We start from the raw sequence: 25,805 nt of genomic DNA, 5'->3' as shown, positions 1-25,805 counted from the left end.
TGGACAACCTGGAAGAAATGGACAAATTCCTAAACACCCACACTCTTCCAAAACTCAATCAGGAGGAAATAGAAAGCTTGAACAGACCCATAACCAGCGAAGAAATTGAATCGGTTATCAAAAATCTCCCAACAAATAAGAGTCCAGGACCAGATGGCTTCCCAGGGGAGTTCTACCAGACGTTTAAAGCAGAGATAATACCTATCCTTCTCAAGCTATTCCAAGAAATAGAAAGGGAAGGAAAACTTCCAGACTCATTCTATGAAGCCAGTATTACTTTGATTCCTAAACCAGACAGAGACCCAGTAAAAAAAGAGAACTACAGGCCAATATCCCTGATGAATATGGATGCAAAAATTCCAATGAGATACTAGCAAATCTAATTCAACAGCATATAAAAAGAATTATTCACCATGATCAAGTGGGATTCATTCCTGGGATGCAGGGCTGGTTCAACATTCGCAAATCAATCAACGTGATACATCACATTAACAAAAAAAAAGAGAAGAACCATATGATCCTGCCAATCAATGCAGAAAAGGCCTTTGACAAAATCCAGCACCCTTTCTTAATAAAAACCCTGGAGAAAGTCGGGATAGAAGGAACATACTTAAAGATCATAAAAGCCATTTATGAAAAGCCCACAGCTAACATCATCCTCAACGGGGAAAAACTGAGAACTTTTTCCCTGAGATGAGGAACACGACAGGGATGCCCACTCTCACCGCTGTTGTTTAACATAGTGCTGGAAGTTCTAGCATCAGCAATCAGACAACAAAAGGAAATCAAAGGCATCAAAATTGGCAAAGATGAAGTCAAGCTTTCACTTTTTGCAGATGACATGATATTATACATGGAAAATCCGACAGACTCCACCAAAAGTCTGCTAGAACTGCTACATGAATTCAGCAAAGTTTCAGGATACAAAATCAATGTACAGAAATCAGTTGCATTCTTATACACTAACAATGAAGCAACAGAAAGTCAAATAAAGAAACTGATCCCATTCACAATTGCACCAAGAAGCATAAAATACCTAGGAATAAATCTAACCAAAGATGTAAAAGATCTGTATGCTGAAAACTATAGAAAGCTTATGCAGGTAATTGAAGAAGATATAAAGAAATGGAAAGACATTCCCTGCTCATGAATTGGAAGAATAAATATTGTCAAAATGTCAATACTACCCAAAGCTATCTACACATTCAATGCAATCCCAATCAAAATTGCACCAGCATTCTTCTCGAAACTAGAACAAGCAATCCTAAAATTCATATGGAACCACAAAAGGCCCCGAATAGCCAAAGTAATTTTGAAGAAGAAGACCAAAGCAGGAGGCATCACAATCCCAGACTTTAGCCTCTACTACAAAGCTGTCATCATCAAGACAGCATGGTATTGGCACAAAAACAGACACAAAGACAAAACAGACACCCCAGAACTAGACCCACAAACGTATGGCCAACTCATCTTTGACAAAGCAGGAAAGAACATCCAATGGAAAAAAGACAGTCTCTTTAACAAATGGTGCTGGGAGAACTGGACAGCAACATGCAGAAGGTTGAAACTAGACCACTTTCTCACACCATTCACAAAAATAAACTCAAAATGGATAAAGGACCTGAATGTGAGACAGGAAACCATCAAAACCTTAGAGGAGAAAGCAGGAAAAGACCTCTCTGATCTCAGCCGTAGCAATCTCTTACTCGGCACATCCCCAAAGGCAAGGGAATTAAAAGCAAAAGTGAATTACTGGGACCTTATGAAGATAAAAAGCTTCTGCACAGCAAAGGAAACAACCAACAAAACGAAAAGGCAACCAACGGAATGGGAAAAGATATTTGCAAATGACACATCGGACAAAGGGCTAGTATCCAAAATCTATAAAGAGCTCATCAAACTCCACACCCGAAAAACAAATAACCCAGTGAAGAAATGGGCAGAAAACATGAATAGACACTTCTCTAAAGAAGACATCCGGATGGCCAACAGGCACATGAAAAGATGTTCAACGTCGCTCCTCATCAGGGAAATACAAATCAAAACCACACTCAGATACCACCTCACACCAGTCAGAGTGGCCAAAATGAAGAAATCAGGAGACTATAGATGCTGGAGAGGATGTGGAGAGACGGGAACCCTCTTGCACTGTTGGTGGGAATGCAAATTGGTGCAGCCGCTCTGGAAAGCAGTGTGGAGGTTCCTCAGAAAATTAAAAATAGACCTACCCTATGACCCAGCAATAGCACTGCTAGGAATTTATCCAAGGGATACAGGAGTACTGATGCATAGGGGCACTTGTACCCCAATGTTTATAGCAGCACTCTCAACAATCGCCAAATTATGGAAAGAGCCTAAATGTCCATCAACTAATGAATGGATAAAGAAATTGTGGTTTTTTTACACAATGGAATACTACGTGGCAATGAGAAAGAATGAAATATGGCCTTTTGTAGCAACGTGGATGGAACTGGAGAGTGTGATGCTAAGTGAAATAAGCCATACAGAGAAAGACAGATACCATATGGTTTCACTCTTATGTGGATCCTGAGAAACATAACAGAAACCCATGGGGGAGGGGAAGGGAAAAAAAAAAAAAAAAGAGGTTAGAGTGGGAGAGAGCCAAAGCATAAGAGACTGTTAAAAACTGAGAACAAACTGAGGGTTGATGGGGGGTGGGAGGGAGGGCAGGGTGGGTGATGGGTATTGAGGAGGGCACCTTTTGGGATGAGCACTGGGTGTTGTATGGAAACCAATTTGACAGTAAATTTCATATATTAAAAAATAAATAAATAAATAAATAAATAAATAAATAAAATAGAGGAACAGAAATTATGTTAACTCCTTTTAGTAGCAGTCAATTTTTAAGCACAACTTTTTTAAACCACAGGACAGAGAACTTGAGAGAGAAAATCTTTAGGTGAAGCAAGCAAGCTGAAACTGAGGAAATTCTTCCTGAAAGAATGATGTATTTCTTCCAAAGAAAATTTGGTTTATCAAAATCAATCAACAAATGAGTGAACCCATGGTGTGGTTATTTATAGCAAAATTTAAAACCCAACACAGATTTCTCTTTCCCATCTAGCATGCTTCTGTCTAACCTCTCATCATTAGTTGGTATGTACAAAAGACACAATTCGCTTTATTTATAATTTAAAGCCAGTCAGAAATAATAGGTGAACCTTCACTTCTCACATGTGGACTTATCTCTCTCTCCCTCCCGACAGGAAGGGAGACTTACCTAACGGGTGAATTTGGGAGAAGGAGCTAAGCAGTGCTTATGTGTTTCTGAATCTCCTCTTTGAAAAGATGTGCCTGCCCACAGTAACATGAATTTGGGTCTGCTCTCAGCTCTGTGGTAAGCACCCTGCCCCCAGGGTGGGTGTCAAGCATTTGTTTCCTCAATTTACAACACAGTTGTGTGGGGAAGTGCCCAGTTTGGGAGGAAGCCCAATGTGGCTAACATAACCTAAATCATATCCTCCAATTTGTTAGTGTGTATTAGTAATAAAGCTACTAAGTTTCTCTCCATCTCCCTGTCTCCTGTGTTCTGAATTTAGAAAGAGAAGAGCAGTGTTACTTGTCACCTACCCAGTGTCACCTGTCACAGCTCCACCAAGAAAAATGACTAGACAACACTTACAGAAACATTCTCTTCTTCCTTGACTTCATAACTAATGTACATTGTTCAAAAGCAACGCCCACTCAAAAGAGAGAAAAAGTTGAAAGAAACCATTTTAGAAACAAACATAGAAAGTCAGACAAACTGAGGACACAGAGGAATACCTTCCAAATGAAAGAACATGACAAAACCTATGAAAAAAAACCTAAGTGAAACAGAGATAAGTTATGTACCTCATAAAGAGTTCAAGGTAAAGGTCATAAAGATGCTCAGTGAACTTGGGAGGAGAATGAATGGATCCAGTGATAACATCAACAAAGAGATAGAAAATATAAAAAAGAACCAATCAGAGCTGAAGGATAAAATAACAGAAATGACAAATACACTAGAGGGAATCAACAGCAGGTACAAAGATGCAGAAGAACAGATCAACAATTTGCAAGACAGGGTAGTAGAAATCATCCAAGCTGAAAAACAAAAAGAAAAAAGAACTTTAAAAATGAGGCTAGGTTAAGGGACCTGTCGGACAATATTCAGTGTAATAATACTTGCATTCAAGGGGTTCCAGAAAAAGAAAAGAGAAAGGGGCAAAGAACTCATTTGAAGAAATAAAAGCTTCATTTTAAAAATTCAAATATTTGTGGGGCGCCTGGGTGGCGCAGTCGGTTAAGCGTCCGACTTCAGCCAGGTCACGATCTCGCGGTCCGTGAGTTCGAGCCCCGCGTCAGGCTCTGGGCTGATGGCTCGGAGCCTGGAGCCTGTTTCCGATTCTGTGTCTCCCTCTCTCTCTGCCCCTCCCCCGTTCATCCTCTGTCTCTCTCTGTCCCAAAAATAAAAATTAAAAAAAAAAAAAAAACGTTAAAAATTCAAATATTTGCTTGATTTAGCTATTTATAAAATGCTCTACAATTGCTCAGCAAGATATTTTATAAAAATTGAAACAAAGGTGCTATAAGTCAAAAAAAAAAAGGAAAAAAAGTGCCATAAGTAAGAAAGCAATTAAAGATGCATTCTCATGTAAGAAAATAGCAAAAATTTAATTTAAAAGAGAAATTAACCTTTTTAGTGTTACAAGTTGATTTAATTCATAAAAAGGACTTACTGTGGATTCTTTTTTTTTTTTTTAAAGTAGCCTCCATGCTCAGTGTAGAGCCCAATGCAGGACTTGAACTCATGACCCTGAGATCAAAACCTGAGCTGAGATCAAGAGTTAGACGCTGAAATGACTGAGCCACCCAGGCACCCCCTGGGATTCTTTTAAATAGTAAACATTCATATGTCGTTAAGTGTTTGGAGGACGATCATTCACTGACATACAAGGGGTGCAAAAACTGGATGATAGCAAAACCTTCAAATGTTTATGAACCACTGCCAACTGAAAATAAGTTCAAGCATCTAAGTGTACCTGTGGTCAGCAGGCAATAACATTTACTTTCTAAAATCAAATGTAAATGAAAGCTTTTCAAGAAATTTAACATGGGTCAGTTTAGTTATATTTATTGAATACAGTTAATACTGGGTGTCTCTTGTGGCGCACCTGGGTGGCTCAGTTGTTTTCAGTGTCCAAATCTTGATGTTGATTCAGGTCATGATCTCATGGTTTTGAGACTGAGCCCCACATTGGGCTCTGTGCTGAGCATGAAACCTGCTTGGGATTCTCTTTCTCCCTCTCCTTTTGCCCCTCCCCTGCATGCACTCACTCATTCTCTTGCTAAAATAAAATAAAAATAAGTATCTCTTGGAAATGAGAGATCAAGGGACTAATATATATATATATATATATATATATATATATACACACACACATATATATACACATACAGATATATACACATACAGATATATATATATATATATATATATATATATATATATATAATTTACCTCAGTTCTTTCTTAGCACATATAATTATGACTTTTACTTTGTATGTATTAGTTACTTAAACAACTCAGAATTTCACCAAATTAAAAGCAACAATTATATCAGATATCTGAAACCCAAAGTAAAACAGATAATATAACTAACCTTCCACAAGGAAGTCTCCCAGTAGGCATATGACGGCCGTGGGGATAAGGTAGGAATCACTAAGTTTCCTCTTGGAGTAAGGTTTCCATTGAGCACTGAATTATTTTCAAAATGTCCACAATAAGGTGTTTCCAGGCCTGGGCTCATAGTAAGAGTCCTGAGTAAAGTTTGATGCTGCTGTCTCTCCACAAGAAGTTTTGTATTGCTCTCTGACAGTCTCTCATTAGTCCTGTGAAGATTAAAAAACACAGGGGCGCCTGGGTGGCGCAGTTGGTTAAGCGTCCGACTTCAGCTCAGGTCACGATCTCGCGGTCCGTGAGTTCGAGCCCCGCGTCGGGCTCTGGGCTGATGGCCTGGAGCCTGCTTCTGATTCTGTATCTCCCTCTCTCTCTGCCCCTCCCCCGTTCATGCTCTGTCTCTCTCTGTCTCAAAAATAAATAAAAACGTTAAAAAAAAAAGAATGTTAAAAAAAAAAGATTAAAAAACACAAATACATTTTCTTTTTCCCTAAATCATTCCTAAATGACTTACATCTTTTTAAGTTTCCATAATAGTAAATAGCATTTGCCATTAAACAGTGTTTTAACACTGAACATGTGACAGAGCACACCTACTATCTAAAATTATACTTTTTAAATTGTTCTAAAGAAATACTTATGTTTCCAGGGGGATCCCTAACTAACAATTGAAATTAGGGAAGGGAGAGAAGTGGCTATCAGTGATGTACATGGCTTAACGAATAATACTTGCTGTCTTCTGGAATGGCTGTACTGACAGGATCCTTCAGGATGCCAGTATATATACATACTTATATTTAGTAAGCCTGTTTACAGATATAAAAATAAGCCATCCCTCAAAGACATTTTCAAGCGTTTGCTTTCACCACTCTTGTACATTTCACTTACTATCTCAAAGAAACTGAGCATTTGACACCGAGGAATCAGTGAGACCAACAATCTCTAGGGGAGATAGTAGATGGCAGACGTGTGATCAGAAAGAATTAAAACAGCTACAGAGGCAATTAACTTATAACAGTTACCAAGGCATTGGAGGCAGAATCTGCCCTTTCTGTCTTCAGTCTTCCACATACCTCCCTCCCACCACGGTGCTCTTTTTAGCCACTTTGGGAACTATACTCCCCTTCAGCCCTGTGTGAGTCTTTCTATATTTCACATGTATGCCATTATGTAAAGTAGAAAAACCATAAAGGATAGTTTGTCTCAAGGCCCACTCTAGTAATAATACCAAAGTTCACAATCAAGAGAATAAATGTACCAAGCTGCCAGGATGAGTAGTAGTAGTACTTGACCTTTTAGGTTAAAGATGTCATCTTCCAAAAACAAACTCATTGACATTTCTATTTAGTGTACTTCTGACAAGCAATTTTATAATAATATGCTTCTAAATGAGAAAGCTTCAAACAATGCACTTAAAGACTAGCAGATCCGATCATTGGAAAATATACAGGGCAGGGGGTGCAGGGGTGGGTGGGAGAAGAGGTCCTGTAAAACCAAAAAAAAAAGAGGAGGGATGCAAACTGTCCTGGACTAACATTTCAAAGGTAAGTTCATTTAGAAACATCATTTTCCAAAATTACAGGATCTAGTTGGCTTTCATTTCCTACTCATCTCATGAACTTGGCTCCACAGAAATTATGCTTTAGAGGTAAATTAATAAGCTAAATTTCTTGTCTATGATTCTGTTTTGGCTTACCTGTTCAGCTTATTTCTCAAGGACTTTCTAACTTTTAATTCTTCTAGGTAGAGTTGCCTGTAGGTTTCCAACTCTGTTTTAGTAGAATCTTCTTGAGACGTCTTCATTGTAGAGACCTGAGATTCCAGATCTTTAATTCTAAGTTCCATTTGACTTCTCGTTGAAGCATGAGCATTTTCTCTTAACTGGTCCAAGTTTTCTTGAGCTGCTGCTTGTGCCTAAAGCAAATTAACGGGATAGGTTTAAAATAGCTATAATCTGAATAATTAATTGTACCTGTTTCCTTTAGTTCTGAGTCAATGATTCAGAGCAATTTTAAATGAAAAAAAAGCTCAAGTGTAAATTATTTATCATCAATGTCAACTGAATTAAATATGATTTATAAAATTAAAGTTCAATCATTCTTGTATTAGTATTCACGCAATCTGATAATTCAAATAATAGAATCAATGACAAAATTTTAAAAGTCAACAATAAACTTAAGAATAATCCAAGTACAGTGCAATTTTTAAATCATAATTTTTCTTTTCCTCTTAATAGTGAGACTAGGTGTTTAAATCATCTTTTTTTCTTATCCTCTCGATTTAGTGATAATAATGATGAAAACTGAAATCTTTAAGGGGAGGAACAAATGCCTCCAGAAATCTACAAATTACCATAAAGCAAATAGAGGAAACCCATACAATACATCTATCCAAAATGTAATTTGCAGTGAAATGAATGAAAGCACATTACAGATCAATCAATTAACCTGTAAAAACAGTTTGACTTCGTGTAATTTTTGTACTATGTCCAGTCGTGCTCTTTCTTCAATCTCCCATTTATACTGTTCCACTTGACTGCGTTCTACCATATTCATTTCCATAAATTGTTTCAATTTTACTACTTCTTGTAACTTCTTGTTATTGCTCTCTAGTTTTTCATGTTCTTCTTCCGAAAGCTTTCATTGATAATAACTCTTGTTGAAGAACTTGATTTTTTGCATCCAGGTGTAGACATTTTGAAGATGTAGTTTCCAGTTCTGTTGTAAGGACATCAGCCTGCAAGAATAAAACACTATAGTTTGGAAGTGGAGTGAAAAGAGTCTAACTCAAAACTACTATCAAAATTTTTTTTCAGATTTTAAGTAATCTCTCAGCCCAGTGTGAGGCTTGAACTCACAATCTCAGGATCAAGAGTAACTGAGCCAGCCAGGCACTCAAATTTTTAAATAAACTCATTTGCAATAAAATGTTACCTGTCTTAGAATGTGGAACCTTAAACAACTCAGAAAATCAAGAGCAAAGTTAAAGCCATCAGGTGTTACTGAAATAGATCTTTGCTATCGTTGTCTTTACTACACAATATTTGCACCTGATACTATGCCTTTATTTTTCTATGATTTTTTCATATCTTTCTTTCATAAAATAAGTCCCCCCTTAGGAGAAAGTCTCTTAGCCATTCCCCCATCTTAACACTCCATAGTTTTTAAAGAAGATTTAGCAAAATCATATTGACTTATGTATGCCCGAGTCCAAAAATACGTCCCAAGATAAAACTCTGAAAATAAGACTCTAATTCATGAATCTATAAGTAATGACTCTAATGCCACGGCTTTTTTATGAACTGCAAATGTTTTATGCTAATTTGAACTGCATTCCCAGGAGAAATGATTCTTTGGGATGTGTTAAGAAATCACATCTCCCAGTATAAAACTTTAATTGGATGATCCACATATTTTTTTGAGGCAAAACAAATTTTTAATTCAATACTGTTATCTTGTAATCCTTTGTTACTTTCTAGAAAATAAGAGATCATACTAAACAACAACAACAACAACAACAACAACAACAAAACTGGCTGGAGTTCAGTGATGCTGAATTGGGAAGGACTTCGATCCATTATATATGATTGGTAAGACAAGGTGAGTGGATGTGGTGGTTTTATAAATTCATTGATACTTCTGTGAAAATCCCTCCCCTTAAATGTATGCTGGCTTCAGTAACTGGTTCCTAGTGAACAGAATATGCAGTACTGCTGTGATTTTTATGGCCAGGTTAGAAAATGTGATACAGCTTCCATCTGACTTTCTTTCTCTAGGAAAGCTCACCCTTAGAACCCAGTCACCACGTTGTGAGGAATCCCAGGCTACCTAGTGAGTCTTCATGTAGATACTCCAGCTGAGACTAGCCAACATCCTAGACAAAGGCCAGCCTCAACAGCCAAACACGTGCATGAACAAGCCTTTAGATGATTCTAGTCTCCAGCTTCCAGTTATGCCAGCTGATGCCAAATGACGAAGAAATGAGTTGTCCTACACTGCTTTGCCTAAACTAAAGATTGGTGAACAAGGTAAATGCTGTTTTGAACTACTAGGTTTTGAGGTGGCTTATTATGCAGCAGTAAATTACTACCACAGATACTAATACTAAAAATGGTGTGCTGCTATTCAAAAAAACCTAAAACTAAACTTCCTTTGAACCAGGAGGTATGTGGAACCTGGAAAGATGTAGAAAAGCATAAGACTGAGACCCAAAAAGGGCCTCCACGAGACTCTTAGTGAAAACCTGATGGCCTGTGAAGAGGCTGACAGCAAGGGTTTCTAAGCAAGTGAAGGAAATGACACTGGAGGAAAGGGAAGTCATGCTACAAAATACCTGAAAGTAAAACGGATAGGAAAGAGAAACTAAAGAAAGACTATGCAACTGAAAGGAACCAGGACTTACTGGGTTCAAGTATCTGTTTCTCATTTACAGCCTCTCTACATGTGTAACTGTCAAATAATGCTAAAATAAAGAAATGGCTTTTGGGTTAAAAGAAAATCAAAACAGAAAGATTTAAGGTATGCCTCCAATTTCTTTAGGGATCTTAAGAGTATAAGATTTTTTTAAAGTAGGTTAGACACCCGACATGGGGCTTAAACTCAGCACCCAGAGATCAAGTGTCACATGCTCTACCAACTGAGCCAGCCAGGAGCCCCAAGAGTAGACGAATTTTAAAGGCATCGTCATATAAGAGCTTCACAGGAAACCTGAAGCAAAAAGCTTATCTCAAAAGGACTTGGGAGGGTTGCTTTGCTAAAACACAGCATGAAATCCAGTAATATTTACAGGAAACTAAAAAAAAGGTAAGAGATTTATAGTAGCAAACATACTATTTGCTACCTTGGACTAAAAGAGACCAAATAGCGCAAAATGAAAAGAGGCCTTTGGGTCTTAGAAGTCCCACAGGGAGGAAGCAGGATGAAAAAACAGCTGCAAATACAGGTCATTCCTTATGAAAAGGAAGGAACCAAGAGCTCAAAGAGTAAAGAAAGGGAAGAGACATGGAGAAAGTATTCCCGTGGTTAGGACTAAGTCTTAACTTAAGAACTGACAGCATGCATCAGGCCATATTTCAAAACTCTTATGGACTAGGGTGCTTCCCATCTTCTTTTTCTGAATGGGAGAGTCTTCAGCAGTTGACTAGAATGTTGCATTTGTGAGTGGTAAATAACTGTCTCTTTCGTTCTCAAGTCCTCATATTGAGAACACTTGCACTCAAGGGGCTATACTTTAGATACCATAACCCAGGCAGCTTATCCCCACTGCACCTGATTAAGATGGTAAGATCTTGGACTCAAGCCCTGAACCTGATGCCATGATAACTGAGACTTGCAGGAGGTATTGGAGGGGGAGGGGAGTGAATGCATGTTTCAGGTGGGAGGAATACAAACATTTGTGGCCAGTGGGTAAATTATACTGCTTTTTAAAGGTGTCCATAGGTTTCAAATATTAATTCAATTAAAAAAAAGACTATGGAACAACCTTACTGACTTGCTCCTAATGAACAGAATGTGTGACTATGATCCTGTGTGTATTCCAAGCCTAGGTGACAAAAGGTGATACAGCTTCTGCCTTGCTCTGTATCTCAGGCTGCTTACTTGGAATCTAGCTCCCCATCTAGTGAGGAAGTCTAGGCCACAAAGAGGGTCTAGGTGTGTCAGTTTAAGTGTTTCTGCTGCCTCCTGAACTGAAGTCCCAGGCAACAGCCAGCATCAACAACCAGATGTTAGTGAACAAATCTTCAAATGGATCTAGCCCCAAACCTTTCAGTTGCCCCACCTGAAGCTGAGCGGGGCAGAGACTAGCTGTCCTGGCCACACTTTTCCTAACATATTTGTGAACAAAAGAAATCTAACCTTTGGGGAGTTTGTTAAGAAAAAACCAAAAATGATAAATTGAAAAGTGGATGAAAAAAAAAGAGATAAGACACATAAACTTGTATAGGAGAAGTTGGTCTCCATTAAAGTAGGATGTAATAAATGTTAAGATTAATTTATTAACAACCAATAGTGCTAATGAGAAGAAGCAGATAACTAGAAGCAAGATCTAAGACGTTTTTCTCTGTTTTTCCCCAGTTAAGATCATATTAGCTGCTCATTTCCCATATATGGCCGTTATTATGTTGAGGTATGGTTCCTCTAAGCCTACTTTGTTGAGGTTTGTATCATGAATGGATGTTATAGTTTGTCAAATTCTTTTTCTGCATCTATTGCAATGATATGATTTTATGCTTTTTTGAAAATTAATATGAGGTATCACATTCATTGATTTGCAAATATTGAACCACCCCTGCAAACCAGGAATAAATCCCATTTGGTTATAGTGAATGATTTTTTTTAATGTTTATTTTTGAGAAAGAGCACAAGCAGGGGAGGGACAGAGAGAGAGGAAACACAGAATCTGAAATAGGCTCCAGGGTCCAAGCTGTCAACAGAGCCTGACACTGGGCTCAAACTGACGGACCATGAGATCATAACCTGAGCTGAAGTTGGATGCTTACCTAAGTCACCCAACTGCCCCTGCCCCTGGTGAATGATTTTTTAATGTATTGTTGGATTCAGTTTGCTTGTTTTGTTGAATATTTTTGCATGTTCATCAGAGATGCTGGCCTGTAATTCTCTTTGTGGTGTCTTTATCTGGTTTTGGTATCAGGGTAAAGCTGGCATAGAATGAATTTGGAAGTTTGCCTCCTGTTATGTTTTTCTGGAACAATTTGAAAAGGACAGGTTAAACTTTTTCTTTTTTTTTCTTTTTTTTGTATTAGCTCTTTACATGTTAAAATTTATGTCTGAAGTCATCTGGTCCTAGACTTGTGTTTGTTGAGAGTTTTTTGATTCCTGATTCAGTTTCCTTGCTGGCTATTGATTTTTTTCCAATTTTGTATTTCTTCTTGTTTTAGTTTGGTAAGTTATATGTTTCTAGGAATTTATTCATTTCTTCTAAGTTGTCCAACTTGTTGGCATACATTTTTTCACAATATTCTCTCATAAATGTTTGTATTTCTGTGGTGTTGGTTCTTATTTCTACTCTCACATTTGTGGTTCTATTTATTTCGGTCTTTTCTATTTTCTTGTTGATTACTCTGGCTAACGCCTTATCAGTTTTATTAATTTTTACAAAGAACCAGCTCTAGGTTTCATTGATCTGTTCTAGTTTTATCTGTTTTTTGTTTCTCTATCATTCATTTCTGCTTTAATCTCTTTTTTTTAAATTTTATTTTGAGAGAGACCACACATGAGTGGGGGATGGGCAGAGAGAGAGAGAGAGAGAGAGGGAGAAAGAGAATCCCAGACAGGTTCCATACTGCCAGCAGAGAGCCTAACACGGGGCTCGATCTCACAACTGTGAGATCATGACCTGAGCCAAAATCGAGAGTCAGACACTTAAGCAGTTAAGCCACCCAAGGGCCCCCTGCTCTGATCATTATTACTTGCTTTCTTCTTCTGGCTTCAGGCTTCATTTGTTGTTCTTTTTCTAGCTCCCTTAGGTGTAAGGTTAGGTTGTTTGAAATTTTTCTTGCTTCTTGAAGTAGGCTTATATTGCTATGTACTTCCCTCTTAGGACCACTTTTGCAGCATCTCAAAGGTTTCAGACCATTGTTTTTTCATTTCCATTTGTATACACGTATTTTTTTAAATTTCTTCTTGTATTTCCTGCTTAACCTATTCCAGTGTAGTAGCACGTTATTTAACCTGCATGTATTGTTTTTAATAATTAAGGCCTGTTTTTTGTTTGTGATCCATTCTTGAGAATATTCCATGTACACTTGAAAACAACATGTATTCTGTTTTAGGATGGAACGTTCTGAAAAAATCTCTTAAGTCCAATCTGGTCCGCTCTGTCATTCAAAGCCATTGTTTCTTTTTTCTTTTTTTAAATATATGAAATTTATTGTCAAATTGGTTTCCATACAACACCCAGTGCTCATCCCAACAGGTGCCCTCCTCAATCCCATCACCCACCCTCCGCTCCCTCCCACCCCCCATCAGCCCTCAGTTTATTCTCAGTTTTTAAGAGTGTCTTATGCTTTGGCTCTCTCCCACTCTAACCTCTTTTTTTTTTCCTTCCCCTCCCCCATGGGTTCCTGTTAAGTTTCTCAGGATCCACATAAGAGTGAACACCTATGTTATCTGTCTTTCTCTGTATGGCTCAAAGCCACTATTTCTTTGGTGATTTTCTGTTAAGATGTATTTTTTTCGTGATTTTTTTTGTTAAGATCTATTGATGTAAATGGGGTGTTAAAGTACCCTATTACTGTATTATTATCAATTAGTTCCTTTATTTTGGTTATTGTTTTATGTACTTGAGTGCTCTCATGGTGGGTGCATAAATATTTACAATTGTTAGATCTTCCTATTGGATTGTACCCTTTACTATGGTATAGTAGCATACTTTGGCTCTTGCTACAGTCTTTGTTTTTGGTTAAGTTTATTTATTTTGAGAGAGACAGAGTTGGGGAGGGACATAGAAAGGGAGAGAGAAAATTTCAAGCAGCCTCCATGCTGTCAGCCTGGAGCCCAACATGGTGCTCAAAGCAACCAGCCATAAGATCATGACCTGAGCCAAGACCTAGTCGGTCGCTCAAATGGCTGAGGCACCCAGGTGCCCCACAGTGTTTGTTTTAAGGACTCTTTTGTCTAACAAAAGTATCGCTACTTTTTCTTTTAACGTGATAAATTTTTCTCCATCCCCTCGTTTTCGTTTTTTTTTTAATAGAATTTATTGTAAACTTGGCTAACATACAGCGCGTACAGTGTGCTCTTGGTTTTGGGGGTAGATTCCCGTGGTTCATCACTTATAGACAACACCCAGGGCTCATCCCAACAAGTGCCCTCCTCAATGCCCACCACCCAATTTCCCTTCTCACCCACCGCCCCCCTCCCCCATCAACCCTCTATTTGTTCTCTGCATTCAAGAGTCTCCTATGGTTTGCCCCTCTCCCTCTCAGTTTGTAACTATTTTTCCCCTTCCCTTCCCCCACGGTCTTCTGTTAAGTTTCTCAAGTTCCACATATGAGCAAAAACATATGATATTTGTCTTTCTGTGACTTATTTCATGTAGCATAATACCTTCCAGTTCCATCCACATTGCAACAGATAGCACGATTTCACTCTTTCTCCTTGCCAGGTAGTATTCCAGTGTATATATAAATCACATCTCTTTATCCATTCATCAGTTGATGGGCATTTAGGCTCTTTCCACAATTTGGCTATTGTTGAAAGCACTGCTATAGACATTGGAGTACATGTGCCCCTATGAATCAGCACTCCTGTATCCTTTGCATAAATTCCCAGTAGTGCTATTGAGGGGTCATAGGGTAGTACTATTTTCAATTGTTTGGAGGAACCTCTGCACTGTTTTCCAGAGCGGCTGCACCAGTTTGCATTACCACCAACAGTGCAAGCATCCCCTCACTTTCAATCTGCAGGTGTCTTTATGTCTAAAATGAGGTTTTTATAGGCAGCATACAGATAGGTCTTGTTTTTTAATCCATCCTGTCACCCTAGGTCTTTTGGTTGGAGTGTTTATTCCATTTATATACAAAGTAATTATTGACAGGTATGTATTTATTGCCATTTTACTACTTGTTTTTTGTTGTTTCTGGAGATTTTCTCAAATCCTTTATTGTTTTTCTCTCTTTGATGTCTTTCTAATTTGCTTTAATGATATATTTGGATTTCTTTCTCTTTATTCTTTGCATGTTTATTAGTGGGTTTTGGTATATGATAAGCATTAATTTGTATATCACCTCTTCTGCGTGTAGCAGTCTATATTAAGTTGATGGTCACTTAAGTTAGAGCTCAGTTTTTTTTCTCCTCTCCATGGTTTAGATAAGCTATTATATTGTATATCCTTTTTTGGGGCATTCCTTGACTGATTTTTTTACAGAAATATACATTTTTACTGCTTTTACATTTCCTGCCTTTATACTGTCACTTTTGATCTCTCCTTTCCACTCAGAGTCCCCGATAATATTTCTTACAGGCTGATTTAGTGGTCACAAACTCCTTCCATTTTTGTTTGTCTGAGAAATTCTTTATCTCTCCTTCTATTATGAATGATAACCTTACTGGATACAGTATATTTGGCTGCAGATTTTTCTCATTCAGCACTTTGAATATATCATGCCATTTCGTTCTGCCTTGCAAAGTTTCTGTTGAAAAATCTCCTGCTAGCCTTGTGGGTTTCTCCTTGGAAGTTAATGACTTGTTTTGCTGCTTTTAAGATTTGTAGCAGTGGGGCGCCTGCGTGGCTCAGTCGGTTAAGCATGACTTGATCTTAGTTCAAATCGTGACCTCGCAGTTCATGGGTTTAAGCCCTCCAGTGGGCTCTGCACTGACAGCACAGAGAATGCTTGGGATACTCTCTCTCTCTCTCTCTCTCTCTCTCTCTCTCTCTCTCTTTCTGCCCCTCCCCTGCTTGTGTCTGCGTTGTCAGACACAAGTTGTCACAGAAAAAAAAAACAAAAAAAAACAAAAAAAAACAAAACACTAAAAAAAAAAAGATGTTAGCAATATGTTTTGCACCTTTAATTACATGTCTTGGGTGTTGATTTTGATGGAAGTTCTCTGTGTCTCCTAGATCTCAATGTCTGTTTTCTTCTCCACATTAGGGAATTTTTCAGTTATTTTGTCTTCAAATCAATTATCTGTCCCCTTTTCTCTGTCTTCTTCTTCTGGGACTCCTATCATATGAATGTTTTTACATTTGACGGAGTCACCGTGTTCCCTAAGTCTATTCTTGCATTGGATAATTCTTCTTTGTCTTCTTCAGCTTCACTGCTTTCCATTACTTTGTCTTCTAGGTCATTAATTTGTTCCTCTGCTTCTTCCAGCTTGCTATTCATTTTTACTGCACTCTTCATCTCTGATTCTTGAACTCTTTTATGTCTGTGGTAAGGGTCTCTCTGATGTCTCCCATTCTTTTCTCAAGTCCAGTGAATATGCTTATGATCATGGTTTTAAATTCTCCATTAGGCATGTTATTTACACCTGTCCCATTTAGGTCTCTGGCCATGGCTTTATCCTGTTCTTTCATTTGGGATAAATGCCTCTGTTTTTCATTTTGTCTAAGTATCTGCCAGCTTCTGTGTATTAGAGAAGCCAGTTATGTCACCTGCTCCCGAAAAGTAATGGACTTAGGGAAAAGACATCATGTAATGCCCAGGGTCTAGCACTTCAGGGAGTGTCACCAGTGTGTGCTTCATGTGTCCTGCTGTTGTGTTCTGGCTATGCTATCCTTCAGGCCAGTCATCTGCAGAGGCTCTCCTTGCCTGGTCTGGTGTGTGTTTGGTCCCTGGCCTGAATGTAGCGAGTTTTAACCAGGTGTGCTCTGGTCTGCTTATGAAATGAGACCTGTCACCACCTCTACTGGAACTGAGGCCAAGAGACACTCTCTGGTTGGGAGATGTGTCTGGGCAGGCATTTGTCCTAGTCTTCTGGGGGAGGGGTCTGCTGTGCTGGAACTCAAGCAAGAGTGATTGAGAAAGGTAGTTCCACCAGAGTGCAAGGGGGTGGTGCTTGGTGTAAGCAAGTTAGGTAGCCAGTGATAACAATGCATTGCTTCCTGCAGGTGGCTTTATGTTTGTGGTGAGGGGCAGGAGAAGGAGATGGTGCCAGCCAGCGGCTTTGTTCTTACAGACAGGTCTCTCTGAACTTTGCCTCTGAGGGACGTGCTCTGAGAAGAGCAAATAATTTCTCCACTGTGTGCCCCAGGCACTCTTCAGACCACGGTATCCATGCTGTATGCTTCCACGTTGTTTGCTTGCCCTCTGTCCAAGAGCAGTGTAGTACCTCAGGGCTGTAACCCAGCTAAACCGGATGCCCTTTAAAACTCCAGACTTTAAGCACTACTGGTTGCAAGAACTCATGCAATGCAGCCCCTCTTGTTTTCCAAGCCAGCGGGTATGGGGAAATGTTCTTTTTGTGCATTTCCCTGTGCGTTCCTCTCTCTCACCTTTATCCACAGCCTCGACTCCCTCCCCTCTGCAGCAGCCAGGATCTGTTTCTCTTCTAGATGACATTTCTGCATCAAGGACCTTCTTTGATGTGGCCTCTTCTCTCCCTTTTGTTGTGGAGTTTGTTCTTGTGGAGTTTGTTAATTTTAAGTAATCCAAAGCAGGGGCACCTGGGTGGCTTAGTTGGATAAGCGTCTGACTTCAGCTCAGCTCATGATCTCATGGCTCATGAGTTCAAGTCCCGCACTGGGCTCTGTGCAGACAGCTGGGAGTCTGGAGCCTGCTTCAGATTCTTTGTCTCCCTCTCTCTTTGCCCCTCCCCCACTTGCACTCTGTCTCTCTCCCCAAAATAAAATAAACATTAAAAAAATTAAATAATCCAAGGCAAACTAAAACAACACATTATTATCATTTAAGCCAGCATTTTCCAAACTGTGTTATGAGCTATATATACACTATGGATAATGTTGAACTAAATGTATTTATAAGTGCATAAGAAAAAAATATAAAATGTATTTAAGTTTTGTTATTATGAAATTATAATAATAATGCACTTTTAAGAAAGAAACGGTATAGTAGGTACAAGAATACCTGGAAGTTGCATGAAAATGCTTGATTCCTTTTGAATTTAGTAACAGAAAAACTATATAATTCTAATTATTGGTTATTTTCATTGTTATAAACGTTTTGTAAACTTATGTGAATTAAGTATTTGTTATTATATAGATATGACCATTTTTATAGTCTGCTTTCTTCAAAATATAAGTTATAACTAGTTAATTCTTTATAGTATTCTCTCAATAAATATTTTTTAAATTAGCATTAAAAATAAATAAATTAAATAAAACTTAACCATGATCAATTAACTTGGGAAATACACTGCCAGAGTCAAAAGGGATGCCTCCAAAACAAAGTTCAAATAAACAATTTTATACTTTCAGACACTGTACTTTGAGGCAAGAAATCTGTGTTTTTGTAGCTGATGTTAATTCAGATTCATGCTGTATTTCAGTTACACTGATTTGTAATTATTTCTTAGATGAAAGAGGGAAGTAAGTGGATGCCCCTTCCTAGTGCAGCAATAATTGCACATTTAGATTCTTAGTGTTTATTTTAACCAAAATTCCTTAGAAGAATATAAACACTGTTACCTTTATTGAAAAGAAGTTTGTTTCAAGTGGCAAAATTCACTAAAAGTTTAACTATTTATTAGGTATAACAGCACATAGTGTTAAAAAATACTACTTGTCTAGAACCGCGATTGAAAATTTTTTAGAAATGGCCTGATAATAACTTTCACTTTGCCCTATGACCTCTATTGTATCCATTCCACTCTACTATTATAACATGAAAGTAGCCACAGATAAAAGGTAAAAGTCGGAGTATAGCTGTATTCAAATAAAACTTTATTCATGAACACTGAAATTTAAGCATAATTCTCATGTGTGGCAAAATAGTGTTTTATAATTTTTTCCCAACCATTTTAAAATAAAACATCATTCTTAGCTTGCAGGTCCTATCAGAACAGGCTACAGGAAGAATTTGGCCCTAGAGCAACAGCAAAACCAGGCCTCCTTAGAGACTACTATTCCAAAACAGATTGATTGTACTAGCCATGTGCCCAAAAATAAGAATACTGAAAAATAAAAGACAAATTAGCAAGGGCTGACTAAAGTGTGAGAGATCAGGTCCTCACCCAGGATGTCTACCTGCCCTGCTGATGCATGGCCACCTCCCCTTGGCATTCCCAGCCACCAGGAGCGAATGAAAGCATCCAGACCAGGTGCACACAGTCCTGCAGCATTCAGGCTGTCCCATCTAGTTCTGAGCAGCATTTACTTGCTGAGCAAGGTTTTCTCATCCATCAAGTCGCTGCTACCTACTGTGGTTCCCAGAGGGACAGAAAGCTGCCTTTCTGTCCCTCACCTGCTGGGCTTGTAGTCCAAGACAGAGTCCAGCTTCTCTGGTTGCTCATGGCCCAGTGGAGGTAGCAGCTGATTTGTGCTCTTCATACAAGTGAGTTGGGGGCTGTGACAGGCCCATGGGGATCACAGCCAAGGTGAATGGTTGACTCTGACGCTTCAAATTTACTGAACATCTTATTTGGCAGAGGATAGACTACCTTCTAGAAAACATGTTTAAAGAATGTTTTTTGCTCAGTATGGGATATTTGGGCCCTTTCCCATCAGAGACAGAGGATCAAAGAAAGGGCACTCTGGGTTTAGTGTGGGAGTGGCCCAGTTTGTTTTCCCAGCAAACGTCCTGGGCACAGCTAGAACACAATGGTGCAGTAGATAATGTGCCCCCCCCCGACCCCCGCCTTCCCTTCCTTGGGCTTCAGGCCTGAAGAAAACAGGAGAAAGCTCCTCCACACCCCCCAACCCAGCAGAGAACCCCAGCAGCTCTGGCTGTTGCTGCGTCCACCTGTCCTGGACAGACCGCCCTAATTGCATGTGGTAAGCACCGCCGGGGCCCTGGGCCCCGGCTGCCAAGTACTTGGCTGGAACCCCTCACTCTGAGCTTCAAGACGCCCAGGGAACAGGAGCCCTGGGCACATCGCTGCCTCTGTAACAGCTCAGCGGAAGGGCTGGAATCCTGGCTGGAGCACCAGAGGCAGCACGGAGAGAGGGAGCGGGGAGGGGGACGGGGAGGGGGGGCATCGGAGGCCAGGAACAGGGTGGGCTGCCCCTGCCGCTCTTGGCCTCGCTGCAAGGCTTCCCGCCTTGGAGGCTCCGCCGCCAGCGCCTCCGGGAACTGCCCGGCTTCTGAGCATTTGGCTGGGTCTCTGCCTCTGCTGTTGGGACCTGGCGGCCTGCACGCTAAGGTTGGTGGGCAGCGCGGCCTTGAAGTGAGCGGCGGCAGGGACTCCTGTCCCTCCAGAAGTCTGTCCCGAAATGAGCGTCTGGGCTGGGGCGTGGTGCCAACACCGACCTCACCACCCTCCTTTAGAGGACAGGGCGGGCAGCTCCTAGCATGCGGTTGTGAGTGTGTGTGTGTGTGTGTGTGTGCGCGCGCGCGCGCAGGAGAGTCTCCGCAGGACTCAGGATGTGGGGCTTTCAAACTTAGCGGAGCCTCCAGGGTCTCCGTGTCACCTTCCTGGCCCAGACTAGTTCAGGTAGCACAGCCCTAGCCAAGATTCCCCTGGAGACTGAACTCCTCTGGCCCTGGCTCCTCCTGCGGCTAGGAAGCAAGAGGGGGCCCTGAGTGTTGAGTCCCTGTTTCCTTCTCTTCCTTTCTTCCCCGACTCTGGGCGCTGGGCCCCCATCCCAGACCTGACCAGACGCAAGCGCTGGCCTGTGGCACTTCCAAAATCTGGGAGATGAAGTGGCAGGTTCAGTGATGCAGGGTAGGCGTTTTCAGTTTGGGGCAGGAGGGTGGCAGAATGGTGGCAGCCAGGCTGCCAGCTGCCAGAGGCCATTCACCCCTGGCCAGAGCCCTTCCCCTTCCATAGTCCCAGCGTCCATGTCTGGAAATAGAAGCAGTCTTTACAGTTCTCACCTCAAGGCCTTGCCTTTGGTGTCTTTTCCTTTATTCTAGTGGTAGGGATATCCCTCTGTGGTCCTCATCTTGCTGCTGCCTTTTGTTTTTGTTTTGAATCCACTCTAGATCAGGAAATCAAGGTGACAGCAGATGTTGAGGAGAGCAGGGTACTTGTACAAATCGCTGAAATGAGGAGTCTTAGCCTCTCAGAAAAATCCACATCCATAGCTGCATACCAGCAACCAGGCCCATTGATTCCAATGTCTTCGTTTCATCCTGAATAAACTCTGGTGCAGGACTGGGTGTCCTTTAATGCACCTGTGTCCACTTGGTCCTCTCCTTGCTCCTCCCAAGCTATGCAGATCCCACCTGCCCTTCCCTACCTCCTTTTCCAATGTATTTTCTCCTGCCAGGGCAGGTATTATCCACCAGAGTCCTCTCCGTATTTCCTGCTGGTGAAAAATTAGGAAAGCATTGTACTAGCCCCGTTTATTGTGATCCACTCTCATCATCCCTATTGATTTATTATCTGTAACTTGTATTTTAGTTCTTGATTATATTCTGGACTTATGTAAACAAACTTTTTAACCATATAAAATAATTTTCAAGTTGTGTAGAAAGGGTGGTGTGCTCAGCAGAATAATGACTCCCACAGAGTAGTCCTACTTCCTAATCTTCAGACCTGTGAATATGCTATCTCACATGGAAAAAAAAAAGACTGTAAGGATGTGATTAAATTAATGATCCTGATATAGAGAAACATTCCCCATGAATTATTTATGTGGGTGCAATGTAATCACAAGGGTCCTCAGAGGGCCACAGTCAGAGAAGGAAATGTCGGGACAGAAAAAGAAACAGAGGCAGGAGTGAGATGAGAGCTGCAAGGGGCAATGAGTCAAGGAATGTCAATGGCCTCTGGAAGCTGGTTAAAGCATGGAACAGATTCTCCCACTAGAACTTCCAGAAGGAGCCCAGCCCTGCCAAAATTTTGATACTAGGATGGTGACACCCATTTGGAACTTCTGATTTCTAGGACTGTAAGAGTATAAATAATGTGTTAATTTGTTACATCAGCAATAGGAAACTGATGTAGGTAGTGAGATGCATTTTTTCTGAAGCAGAGATTTAGTATAATATTGGTAAGTGAAACTTCCTTGTATCAAGGAATTAGAATGAAAAAGGGTGACTCTGATAATGTATTTTCTCTGAAAATCAATTCTGAGCCACTCCTCTCAGAAGAGAAGGGGAACTATGGGCAGATGCTAAGGACCCATCCCTGAAGACAGGCTGGGACTGTGAGCAGAGGAGCCTCAGGGGACAACACAGGAAGGAGCTGTGTGTGCAGGACCTTGTTGAAGAGCTTCCAGGGGCATCTACAGCTGGGACAAGGACATGCCTAGAGGGCTTCCTGAGGGCTTTGCATCTTTATCTTCACCAGCAGCTGAGCAGGGATGATGTCTTATTGGTAGAAGAAAAAAGTTAACCATGGTGACTAATATGTTTTATTCAACTCAGTTTTGTCTCTTTCTCTTCCATATTATACTAGGATAAAGTGACAGCAATATTTTATTTAATGCTTAAACTTTTTTAAATGCCAATATAGTTAACATACAGTGTTATATTAGTTCCAGGTATACAATACAGTGATTCCACACTTCCATACAATACCAGTATGCTTAAACTTTTATAATTTTTTTTACACAAAGTAAGATTAAGATAAATAAAAACACATACCACATGATTTTATTAATATGTGGAATTTAAGAAACAAAAGAAATGAACAAAGAAAAAAGAGACATAAAAAATAGACTATTGGGATGCCTGGGTGGTTCAGTGAGTTGAGCATTCAACTCTTCGTCTCAGCTCAGGTCATGATCTCATGATTGGTGAGATTGAGGAGTCCCGGGTTGGGCTCTGCACACTGACCCATGTGGAGCCTGCTTGGGATTCTCCCTCTCTCCCTCTCTCTCTGCCCCTCGCCTGCTCATGCTCTTTCTGTCTCTCCAAAATTAAATAAATAAACTAAAAAGAATAAATAGGGGCACTTGGGTGGCTCATTTGGTTGGGCATCTGACTTTGGCTTAGGTCATGATCTCATCATTTATGAGTTCGAGCTCCACGTCTGGATCTGACAGCTGGGAACCCGGACCCTGCTTCAGATTCTGTGTGTGTCTCTCTCTGTCCCTCCACCTCTCACACTCTGTCTCTGTCTTTCTCTGTCTCAAAAACAAATAAACATTAAAAATAATAATAAATAAACAAATTAATGTTTTTAAAAAATGACTCTTAAATTACAAAGACAAACTAGTAGTTGCCAGAGGGGAAGTGGGGAGAGGGATGGGTGAAATAGATGAATAGTATTAAAAGGATACTTATCGGGGCGCCTGGGTGGCGCAGTCGGTTAAGCGTCCGACTTCAGCCAGGTCACGATCTCGCGGTCCATGAGTTCGAGCCCCGCGTCAGGCTCTGGGCTGATGGCTCGGAGCCTGGAGCCTGTTTCCGATTCTGTGTCTCCCTCTCTCTCTGCCCCTCCCCCGTTCATGCTCTGTCTCTCTCTGTCCCAAAAAAAATAAATAAATAAATAAAAAAATAAAAGGATACTTATCATGATGAGCATATTCTGTTGCTTTGGGATGCAGAGTTCTAAATATATCTGTCAAGTCCATCTGATCCAATGTATCATTCAGGACCCTTGTTTCTTTATTGACCGTGTGTCTAGATGATCTATCCATTTCTGTAAGTGGAGTGTTAAAGTCCCTGCAGTTACTACATTCTTATCAATAAGGTTGCTTATGTTTGTAATTGTTTTATATATTTGGGGGCTCTCATATTCGGCGCATAGACATTTATAATTGTTAGCTCTTTCTGATGGATAGACCTTGTGCTCTGCCTCTCTCTCTCTCTCTCATAAATAAATAAATAAATAAATAAACAAACATTAAAAAAACCAACCTGCTTGTACAAATGAAGACTGTGATATTATTTCTCTTCTATGAAGTAACAGGAATCTTTCATTTTTTAAAATGTTTATTTTTGAGAGAGAGAGAGAAAGAGGATAAGCAGAGAGGGGAAGAACAAAGGTGGCAGAGGATCTGAAGCAGGCTTGGAGCTGACAGCTAGGAGCCTTGTGTAGGGCTTGATCTCACAAAGCATTTTTTTTTCCATTTTTCTTACAACTATTTGTTTCTTTATATGAGCTTTCCAGCTTATGTAACTTGCCAATTTTTATGCTGGAATGTTTATTTTATTATATATTTGTAAGACTTATTTATTAGGAATATAATATTTCTTTCACTCTGATGTTTTAGTTCTTCTTTTATTTTTGTACATAAAAGTGTACAAATAGATAAAATCATGAATGAAAATGGAATTATTACAACCAATCCCTCAGAGATACAAGCAATTATCAGGGAATACTATGAAAAATTACATGCTAACAAACTGGACAACCTGGAACAAATGGACAAATTCCTAAACACCCACACGCTTCCAAAACTCAATCAGGAGGAAATAGAAAGCTTGAACAGACACATAAACAGTGAAGAAATTGAATCAGTCATCAAAAATCTCCCAACAAATAAGAGTCCAAGACCAGATGGCTTCCCAGGGAGTTCTACCAGACGTTTAAAGCAGAGATAATACCTATCCTTCTCAAGCTATTCCGAAAAATAGAAAGGGAAGGAAAACTTCCAGACTCATTCTATGAAGCCAGTATTACTTTGATTCCTAAGCCAGACAGAGACCCAATTAAAAACGAGAACTCTAGGCCAATATCCCTGATGAATATGGATGCAAAAATTCTCAATAAGATACTAGCAAATCGAATTCAACAGCATATAAGAATTATTCACCATGATCAAGTGGGATTCATTCCTAGGATGCAGGGCTGGTTCAACATTCGCAAATCAATCAGCATGATACATCACATTAATAAAAGAAAAGATAAGAACCATATGATCCTGTCAATTGATGCAGAAAAGGCATTTGACAAAATTCAGCAACGTTTCCTAATAAAAGCCCTCAAGAAAGTCGGGATAGAAGGAACATACTTAAAGATCATAAAAGCCATTTATGAAAAGTCCACAGCTAACATCATCCTCAATGGGGAAAAGCTGAGAGCTTTTCCCTGAGATCAGGAACACGACAGGGATGTCCACTCTCACCGCTGTGGTTTAACATAGTGTTGGAAGTTCTAGCATCAGCAGCCAGACAACAAAAGGAAATCAAAGGCATCAAAATTGGCAAAGATGAAGTCAAGCTTTCACTTTTTGCAGATGACATGATATTATACATGGAAAATCCAACAGACTCCACCAGAAGTCTGCTAGAACTGATACATGAATTTAGCAAAGTTGCAGGATACAAAATCAATGTACAGAAATCAGTTGCATTCTTATACACTAACAATGAAGCAACAGAAAGTCAAATAAAGAAACTGATCCCATTCACAATTGCACCAAGAAGCATAAAATACCTAGGAATAAATCTAACCAAAGATGTAAAAAATCTGTATGCTGAAAACTATAGAAAGCTTATGAAGGTAATTGAAGAAGATATAAAGAAATGGAAAGACATTCCCTGCTCATGAATTGGAAGAATAAATATTGTCAAAATGTCAATACTACCCAAAGCTATCTACACATTCAATGCGATCCCAATCAAAATTGCACCAGCATTCTTCTCGAAACTAGAACAAGCAATCCT

At 39.8% G+C, this 25,805-nt stretch overlaps 1 protein-coding gene across 1 annotated transcript; it reads right to left on the bottom strand.

Moving 5' to 3' along the window:
• Positions 1 to 3,869: 3,869 nt before the first annotated feature.
• LOC131489605 (ankyrin repeat domain-containing protein 26-like) lies at positions 3,870 to 21,039 on the bottom strand. The gene is made up of 6 exons (XM_058691614.1): positions 20,899 to 21,039; positions 20,136 to 20,564; positions 8,113 to 8,301; positions 7,362 to 7,579; positions 5,649 to 5,877; positions 3,870 to 4,089 (listed from the first exon to the last, which is right to left on the bottom strand). The coding sequence occupies exons 1-6, from the start codon at positions 21,037 to 21,039 to the stop codon at positions 4,081 to 4,083; spliced, it is 1,215 nt and encodes a 404-aa protein (XP_058547597.1). The 3' UTR covers positions 3,870 to 4,080.
• Positions 21,040 to 25,805: the final 4,766 nt, after the last annotated feature.

The sequence above is a fragment of the Neofelis nebulosa genome, chromosome 11 (assembly GCF_028018385.1).
Source record: "Neofelis nebulosa isolate mNeoNeb1 chromosome 11, mNeoNeb1.pri, whole genome shotgun sequence".
NCBI classification, from domain to species: Eukaryota; Metazoa; Chordata; class Mammalia; order Carnivora; family Felidae; genus Neofelis; species Neofelis nebulosa.
This window is presented reverse-complemented; position numbering and strand designations above follow the sequence as displayed.